Source organism: Onychostoma macrolepis, chromosome 21 (assembly GCF_012432095.1).
Source record: "Onychostoma macrolepis isolate SWU-2019 chromosome 21, ASM1243209v1, whole genome shotgun sequence".
Taxonomy (NCBI): Eukaryota; Metazoa; Chordata; class Actinopteri; order Cypriniformes; family Cyprinidae; genus Onychostoma; species Onychostoma macrolepis.
This window is the reverse complement of record NC_081175.1, coordinates 17,483,443-17,492,985: the sequence shown is the minus strand read 5'-3', so window position 1 is coordinate 17,492,985 and position 9,543 is coordinate 17,483,443. Positions and strand designations below refer to the sequence as shown.

The window sequence follows — 9,543 nt, the reverse complement described above, 5'->3', positions numbered from 1 at the left end:
CTATATTTGTAAACGTCAAAGAAAGTAAAAAGTTCTCATTTGCAAGTATAGTAACTCATTTTTATAAAGGCGTTTTCATTTTTTCTTCTGTCTTGGCATGAGGCTCAATAAAAACCTCTGAGTCTTCATTTGACTCTCCAGCTGTGATTCACACATTTGTAAGGTTGGCGCAGCAGGAGACTGCAATCGTGCATTCTGCTTTGAAGCTCCTGCTTTACTTCTGAAGGTGTGAAAAACTGTTAGTCACTTTAGCTTCGCATCAATCTTTCAGTGAGGGCTACATGTCCCCCGATGAGACTTCTCCTTCAAGACACATGTCTGAACTCTTGTCACAAAGATCCCCTCTTAGACTCATTTTAATAGAGGGGGGAAATTTTAGAAATAATGTAATAATACTGCAGTGTCCTCTGTCTACTCTAAATAGTACTATAGTTGGACTCTTACGTTCGATCTACAGCAGCATCAATAGTGTCGATTACTGCAGAAAACAAAAGCTTGTCCCATAGTTTGTAAAATAGAATCCCTTACTAAGGAAGTCTTTAGGGACTTTTGAATGTCCCATAGAATTTTGTAAGTGCCTTTCTGTCAATGTAAATTGAGTTATGGGTAAAATTGTTATTAATTGACAGAATGCCACAGATACAGTCAGTAGAGCTTTTACCACTCACCCTCAGCTTTAAAGCACTTTTATTTTTACAGTTCTGCTCTCATGTGAACACCATTTACAGAAAAGGTTATGACAGTAGATTATAAGATAATTATTGCAAATAGAGAAATGGAACTAAATGTGAACTTGTTAAAATGTGCAAAATCCGATGCATCACACTGCATGCAAACACTCCCACACATACCCACCTTTTGATGTTGCTCTGACCACAAAGTAACCAAAGCGTGCATTAAAAAGCAGTTATTTCCTCAGTGCTTTTGTATTTGACATTGTTGGATGTCTGAGGCAACACACTGACTTTGGCTGAGAAAACAGGCAGCAAGATGGATGTTTGCAGATATTTGATTGTGTATTACTTCATGGCGTTCACCTTTTTCAAAGTGGCAGGTAATTGTAATTTTTCTGTCACAGAGTTTGATTAAAAAGTTCACAATACATATTCATCAGTTTGTTTTTGTTGAATCTGTAACCGCCTTTTAAATCTCTATTCCAGCTTGCTCTGAGGTCTCCATTATTGGAGGCAAAGATGTCAAAAAAATTCAACCATGGATGGTTTCCATTCAGAAGAACCAGAAGCATGTGTGTGGAGGAATCCTGGTTAAAGACCAGTGGGTTTTAACTGCAGCAAATTGCAAAGAGTAAGGCAACTACTTTCAGCATATTAATAAACTTGTGAAGTATTTGTGAAGTATAATATAATCGGTTACACTTTATTTTGATAGTTCACTTTAGACATTTTACTAACTATAAGTTACTTTGCAACTACATGTCTACTAATGCCGAGTTCACACTGCACGATTTTAGCCCGATTTTTCACTCGCCGACAGGTTTTCATAAATCGCCGACAAATGCCCGATATCGGAGGCAAATCGGAGCTCGTTCACGCGAGTGACAATCGTGCAGTGTGAATTACCAAAGACGCGATCTGAGAGAATCGCCGACACGTCGCCGACGCCTGTGAAATATTTGGCATGCTAAATATCTGGAGCTGTCGGCGATTCACAATCAAGCTGTGTGCAATGATTTCTGACTGAAAACTACATCACGATGACCTTCAGCCAATGAGAGACAAAGATACAGGGCAGAGGGAAGTTCGGTGAGGAGTTATAGACCATATCAGTATTTTAATATGTACAATTATATCATACAGAGACGAGCACAAACGCTTGACCAGCCGCAACATCAGCATAACAGTTACTGCAAAATTATTATTTACCACTCTTTGCAGAACACAAGGGTTAGGGTTAGATTGAGTTGACACGTTCTTGCAAAGTTACTTATAGTCAGTAGAATATCTGTTGGGAGACCAACACAATAAGGTGCTAGTAGATATGAAGCAGAGAGTCTACTAATACTCTTATGAGAGTTTGTTGACATGTAGTTGCAACATTACTTAGTGTCAACAGAATGTTCAAAAGGGACCATCAAAATAAAGTGTTACCGATCATTCATATGTTTTGTATTAGTATAACATTAGTAATTTTACAGTTTTTCCCCTAGAAAGAGCTGATGTTTTGTATTCCTGCTAAAATAATGGTCCAAATTAAAGATACAATTATTATTTTAATATTAATATCAATCATTAATATTATTTTTTATTTTTTTAATTTGTAATTAATATTTATTCTATATTTTATATGCATTCTTTCACTAAAATAATTATCCAAATTAAAATACAATTGTTATTTAATCTTATATCTTTTATTTATTTATTTACATTTGTAATGAATCTTTATTGATCTGTTTATATTTATTAATTTACTTGTAAAATCTATGTGAAGCATAATATAATCTTTCAGGAGAGAATATAAATATATAAATAAGAGCATGTAATCAGAGATGTCAGTCACCTACGTTTTCCTCTTAAAAGAGCTGTGTGATTTATTTATTTATTTTTTTAAATTAAAGATACATTTATTATTGGATTCATATTTATTTACAACCAACAAGTTGGGACGTTTTGTAAAAATGCTGTAAAATCTGTGATTTGTTCAGTCTCTTTAACTTTTATTTAATTGACAAAAGTACAAAGAAAAGATTTCCAAAGTTTTCACTGACCGACATAAATGTATTTTGTAAATATATACAAATTTTTAATTTGATGGCTGCAACACATTCCAAAAAAAGTTGAGACGGAGGCATTTTGCAATGCAAAATCACAAAGAATTGAGGAATTGAGGTCTTTCACCAACTACCACACGTAATATTGTGAAAAGAGAAATCACAGTACACCTATAGCAAGGAAACCTCAGCTGAATGTGCTTGACCTTTGAGCCCTCAGACAGCATTGCATAAGAAACCTTCATGCTAAACCATCATGTGTTAAATATAGCCACATGGGCTCAGGAGTACTTCAGAAAACCACTATCATTTACCACAGTCTGCTGCTGCATCAAGAAATGCAACTTGAAACTCTGTTACTCTGGGACACATCAATTACAAGGCCCGCCACAACTTTTAATCAGGCCCGCCAACAAATTCTGGTAATCAATTCAATGTGGCCCGTGAGCTGTTTACAATGAGTCTGTCACAATTACAACATTGAGACACAGGTGATGCTATTGGAGATGTTCGGGGGTGGGTGTGGGGGTCTACAGTGGTAAGAGGTCTACAGTTTTTTTCGGGTGGTAACTTGTGTGCAATCGGTGATTGTGTGTAGTTGCTGATGCTCGTGAAAGCGTGCAATCGCTTTAGTGCGCGGCGTTTTTCACTTTCGCTTTCGAAATCACTCAGGTTCAGCAGGAGGGAGAGGATGGAGGGGAGGGCACAGTAAGTCGTTATAACCGTATAATGCTTATTTTAGGTTTCAGACATTTAAATACACATAAGTAGCCTACTAGCGAAAATACATTTATAGCTTGTTAAAATACACACCGATGTCTATGAAAGCGGCAATAACGATCCTTACAAATATCTGGCAACATGTTTTATTGATATCATATACACATTGTGCAGGTAACTATAAAGTTTACTCTTATGTCTTTCGGGAGGAAAGGATGAATTTGCGTGTTGTAAATCCCACAGCTCGCATTCAGCGCGACAAAGGGTCAAATCTTTGAAAACCTGCCACCACTAAAGGCAGCTGCCACAAAACCTGCCACAGCTTACCTTGTTTTATTCCTCTCTTTAAATTCATAATGGAGCGCGCAATGTCGGAAACATCGCGCCTGCCACTTAGCATCAAACCTGCCACAGCATCTCTCACTGTTTACACTTCGATTGATCCAAGTAAGCAAAAAGACAATTCTTCACTAATTATTTGCCACCTTACTTATTCCTTCCTTTAATGGAGCGGACCGAATAAGCATCGCACCTGCCACAACATGCCACAAGCAAACAGACAGAGTAAATCAAGTCTTATTTACCTATTTGCCATCGCGTGACGTGGAGAAATGTTGTGGCAGGCGCGACACTTCTGTGCTGCGCGCTTCATTATGGATTAAAAGAGAAGTACAAATAGGTAAATAAGTTTAGAATTGCACTGTCTGTTTGCTGTGCATCAATCGAAGTGTAAACAGTGATAGGTGTTGTGGCAGGTTTGATGCTAATTTGTGGCAGGCGCGATGCTTCTGACACGCGCTCCTTTATGGATTCAAAGAGAAGAATAAAACGAGGTATAGACCAACTAACACGGTCATTATAAACGTGTTTTAAACTACCAAATACATTTACTTACACAAATATGAGAATCGGTATATCAGATATTTCATAATATTGTGAACAGTTTGTGAGTATATTTAATAAAAAAGGAAAAACTAAGTTAAAGCGATGTCACTATTGTGGCTGCGGTGTGTCACAGGACAAGCATGACGCGTCGCTATGGAAACATTCTAAATTAAACTAGATAAAAAAGTTTGTCGAGACAAACTTTAAGTTGGCTTGAGAAAGCCGGACCAGAAAGTTTGAAAAATGTAAAAAGTTTTAAGTTTGATGGGTTTCAGTCTGAAATAGTTTGAAGTTTAAAGTAGTTTTAAAAGCTTAAAGTTTGATAGATAGATAGACAGACAGACGTGTGTGTGTGTGTGTGTGTGTGTGTGTGTGTGTGTGTGTATATGATAGTCAAATTATATGTTTGGGGTCAGGGGGCAAAATACATTACCCAAGAGTCAAGTCAGATATTCAACAGTCATAATTACTGACGTTAACACTCAGGGAAAATGTGTAATGGATGCCTCGCAGATACAAAAATAATGTTTTATGTTTTGATTAAAAGTTATCATTAAACATCAGCAAAACCCTAAGAATTCACAACATTTTTTTACAGCAGTGCTCTCATTATAACGTTAGGCTATATGACAGTAGTTAGGCCTATTAATGTTCTGCATTTGAGCTGCGCGTGCTGAATATGACCAGTAGAATGAAGCATTTGCTAGCAGGTTTTTAATCAATGGTATTTAACTCATAATTTTTTTCCAATCTTCTATTGTCCAATTTTGGTGAGCCTGTGCGAATTGTAGCCTCCGTTTCCCGTTCTTAGCTGACAGAAGCAGCACCCGGTGTGGTCTTCTGCTGCTGTAGCCCATCTGCTTCATGGTTTGACGTGTTGCGCGTTCAGAGATGGTATTCTGAATACCTTGGTTGTAACGAGTGGTTAATTGAGTTACTGTTGCCTTTCTATCATCTCTAACCAGTCTGGCCATTCTCCTCTGACCTCTGACATCAACAAGGCATTTTCGTCCACGCAACTGCCGCTCACTGGATATTTTATCTTTTTCGGACCATTCTCTGTAAACCCTAGAGATGGCTGTGCGTGAAAATCCCAGTAGATCAGCAGTTTTTGAAATACTCAGACCAGCCCGTCTGGCACCAACAACCATTCCACGTTCAAAGTCACTTAAATCCCCTTTCTTCCCCATTCTGATGCTCGGTTTGAACTTCAGCAAGTCGTCTTCACCACATCTAGATGCCTAAATGCATTGAGTTGCTGCCATGTGATTGGCTGATTAGCAATTTGTGTTACCAAGCAATTGAACAGGTGTACCTAATAAAGTGGCAGGTGGGTGTATATATATATATATATATATATATATGTGTGTGTGTGTATATACACACAGTTACTAATATACTTATATTTCAGCAATAAATGAAAAAAATCCTCTAAACCAGTGGTCTCAAACTCAATTCCTGGAGGGCCACAGCTCTGCACAGTTTTGATCCAACCAGCTCCAAATCACACCTGCTTGCAAGTTTCTAGCAATCCTGAAGACCTTGATTAGCTGGATCAGGTGCGTTTGATTAGGGTTGGAGCTAAACTGTGCAGAGCTGTGGCCCTCCAGGAATTGAGTTTGAGACCAATGCTCTAAACATATGTCCAGCCCCTGATTTTATTCATAACCCTTGGCATGGCCCTTACTGAGTTTGGATTTGACACCCCTGCTCTAGGAGAAAGCTATACATCAATTCTATGCAATGATGCCGCCGGGTTCTCTGGGCCAGAGCTCATCTCAGATAGTCAAGAAGACAGTGGAAATGTGTGCTGTACTCAGATGAGTCCACATTTCAACATGTTTCTGGGAAAAATGGATTTCGAGTTTTCGGTCCCAAAGACCGAAAGGTACCATCCAGACTTTCATCAGTGACAGATGCAAAAGTAAACATCTGTCATGGTATATGAGTGCATCAGTGCAAACGGCATGGGTGACTTCACTTGTGTGAAGGTACCACTGACATGGACGCATATATTGGAGTTGTACAGAGAAATATACTGCCGTCAAGATGATGTCTTTCATGGTTATTAGATCAAGACAATGCCAGGTCTCATTCTGCATGTGCTACAACAGCGTGGTTTCGTAGACTCAGTAGCGTGTTTAGGCACCACGCAACCCACGCAATTGCGTGGGGCCCCGCGGTCCTGATTGGAGTAGCACTATAAACAAGTCTACATGTTAAAAAGAAGCCTTTTTTATCATGTAGATAAAAACAGAGATAAAAAAAAGTCCCTCTAAAACATAACACTCTCTGTTAGGAGAAATCACGCCTGCTCCCTGAGAGAGTGGATATTTTAATTTTCTTTAATAGTCAAGTCAAGTCATTTTTATTTATATAGCATTTTTAACAATACAGATTGTGTCAAAGCACTTAACAGTATCAAATTGGAGGATAGAGTGTCAGTAATAAAAATAACAAGAGACACCAGAATTCTCTATTATACATTCTGTTGTGCTCCTATGCACATGATGTTCAAATATGTTGTGCTATGGTATGCTGAGGAAATCTCTCTCTCTCTCTCTCGCTCTCTCTCTCTCTATCTTTTTACATCATTTATTTTTGCACCAAATTATAGAGAGTAGTATGGATAACTGTATTGATAAGTATCGTATCAGTATCGATAAAATGTAAACGATACTGTACCTCAAAATCGATCGCAAAATCCACCGAGGGGGGCCCCTCCAGGAACACTTGCTGAGGGCCCCCAAAACACTAAACACACCCCTGCGTAGACTCAGAGTAAATGTGCTAGACAGCAGTCCAGATCTGACTACTATTGAAAATGTATGACCAGTCATAAAAAGGAGAATCGGACAACGACAATCGCAGACTGCTGAGCATCTGAAGCCTTGTTTCAAGAGAGACGACAAAAATTTTACTTGCAAAACTTTAACAATTAGTATCATTAATTCCCAAACAATTAAATATTGTAATTAAAAGGAAAGTTGATGTGACAGTGTTAAATGTGCCTCTGTCCCAACTTTTTTGGAGTGTTCTGTGGTCAGTGAAAACTTTGGAAATCTTTTCTTTGTACTTCTGTCAATTAAATAAGTGTTAAAAAGAATGAGCAAATCACAGATTCTTGGTTTTATTGCATATTTACAAAATGTCCCAACTTCTCTGAAATTGGGGTTGTATTTGTTTGTTTGCATATTAACTTGGCTGGGACACATTCCCCCATTTTTTAATGCTAAGCACTCAGTTTCTAGTGAGCTAGTACTCACTAGAAAGTATCTGCACCTAAGCACACTAAATTCAGTTTTCTATTTAGAGAACCCATTAGATCTGTGACAGTTCTCATAGGATCTCTGTCTCTGAGTAAAGGCACTCAGCGTGTTGGCATCCTCAGATACGAGTACCCTAAGACATTCAATGCAAGAACTAAACAAGATGACATCATGCTCATTAAGGTAAGGATGAACTGAATGTGGTTGTTGTTAAGACATGGTGAGCGTATGACTCTTCTCACAGTATGCTTTTGTGTGTTGCCTTTTGTTCTGCAGCTAAACAAAAAAGTGAAAGCAAAACCCAAAAAAATCCCTAAAAAGGAAAAAGGTGTTCCACCTGGAACAACTTGTGTCGTGACAGGTTGGGGAACTGCTGATTCTAACAGTGAGAAACCTTCTGATAAACTGAAAATGTTAGAGGTGTTAGTCATGCACAGGGACCGGTGCAACCGCTACTACAACAGAGACCCTGTGATCACCGAAGACATGCTGTGTGCAGGAGGCAAGCAAGAAAAGACAGGCACCTGTTGGGTATGTCGTATTGTGGTCTTTGATTTATGGCTGGTTGTAGGCTCTTTGAAATCATCCTTTTACCTGTCTAAAGGAAGAAGAACCTTGTGGGGTTTTTTTTTCAGGGAGATGCCGGTGGACCTCTGGAATGTAAGAAAAACATAGTTGGAGTGGTATCCGGGTCAAAAGTATGCGGTAATCCCAAGAAACCGACTGTGTACACCTTTCTCTCCCAAAGACACATCCTCTGGATCAATAACATACTGAAAAAGCAATTCAACAGCACATCCTTTTAAGAAGCTAAATATTTCCAGCATGTAGACTGTTGATTAGTTCAGATTGCTGTAACAAAAAAACAAAACAAAAAAAAAATGCTTTTGGAATTAAGATTAAATGTATATTCACAAAGTAATAGCCTACTGGATTATTTTTCACACTTTTTTAACAAGTATTAAAATTGAGCAATATGTATACGATATTGCATTAATACAAATTTAGTGAAGAATACTTTTCTACTATGCTTTATTTTTGATGGACACACTCATATTATGGTTAAACAAAGACTAGAAGATGACCTACATTGACTGGTGAACAAATTATATTTCTTTTTATGGTTTGTTTGCCAGCTGAAACTCAATTTTATCCTTAATTTGATAGATGAAACTTTCAAAACAAAACACAAGTTAATGAGTGAATTGGTTATTTAATTAGTAATGTTTTCTTAGTTTGTCTTCCATTACATTGAACACATTATACATTAACACCAAAGCACATCAAGTAAACTCCCACTGGCTTTTATAATATTCTTTGTATGCAAACACAATCAGACACTTCCTCAAAATAATTCAAAGTGTCAAAAACAAGCAGAAACCTCCTGGTGAGGACATTAAACAACCCCCATACAGAGTCGAGTGTTAGAGGCCTTTTTTTTTTTTTTGCTTTTGTTAACTGTATAATAAATGAAAAGAAAACAAATAGATAGAATACAAAAAGATTAGAAAAGCTAGTGTTCGTTTTTTTTTTTTTTTTAAAGAATAGGATTAGAATAGAGAGAGTTAGAGGGTCAAATAAAGATGGAAGAGATATGTTTTTAGCTGATTCTTGAAGATGACTAAGGACTCAGCTGCTAGGATTGAGGTGGGCAGGTCATTCCACCAGGAGGGAACATTTAATTTAAAAGTCCGTGAAAGTGATTTTGTGCCTCTTTGGGATGGCACAATAAAGTGAGGTTCACTTGCAGAACGTAAGCTTCTAGAGAGCACATAAGTCTGAAGTAATGAATTTAGGTAAAGGGGTGCAGAGCCAGTGGTGGTTTTGTAGGCAAACATTAATGCTTTGAAATTTATGCAAGCAGCTATTGGTAGCCAGTGCAAACTGATAAACAGAGGGGGGAACTGCATTCTTTTTGGCTCATTAAAAATTAATATTGCT

At 37.8% G+C, this 9,543-nt stretch overlaps 1 protein-coding gene across 1 annotated transcript; it reads left to right on the top strand.

Moving 5' to 3' along the window:
• Nucleotides 1-931: 931 nt before the first annotated feature.
• LOC131528893 (granzyme K-like) lies at nt 932-8,908 on the top strand. The gene is made up of 5 exons (XM_058758351.1): nt 932-1,054; nt 1,161-1,305; nt 7,647-7,785; nt 7,879-8,133; nt 8,238-8,908. The coding sequence occupies exons 1-5, from the start codon at nt 991-993 to the stop codon at nt 8,406-8,408; spliced, it is 774 nt and encodes a 257-aa protein (XP_058614334.1). The 5' UTR covers nt 932-990; the 3' UTR covers nt 8,409-8,908.
• The last annotated feature ends 635 nt before the right edge of the window (nt 8,909-9,543 follow it).

Coding starts and splice junctions, on each gene's coding strand:
- LOC131528893 (XM_058758351.1), top strand. CDS start 991: ATGGATGTTTGCAGATATTTGATTGTGTATTACTTCATGGCGTTCACC. Junction 1,055..1,160: donor CACCTTTTTCAAAGTGGCAG/GTAATTGTAATT, acceptor TCTCTATTCCAG/CTTGCTCTGAGGTCTCCATT. Junction 8,134..8,237: donor AAAAGACAGGCACCTGTTGG/GTATGTCGTATT, acceptor TTTTTTTTTCAG/GGAGATGCCGGTGGACCTCT.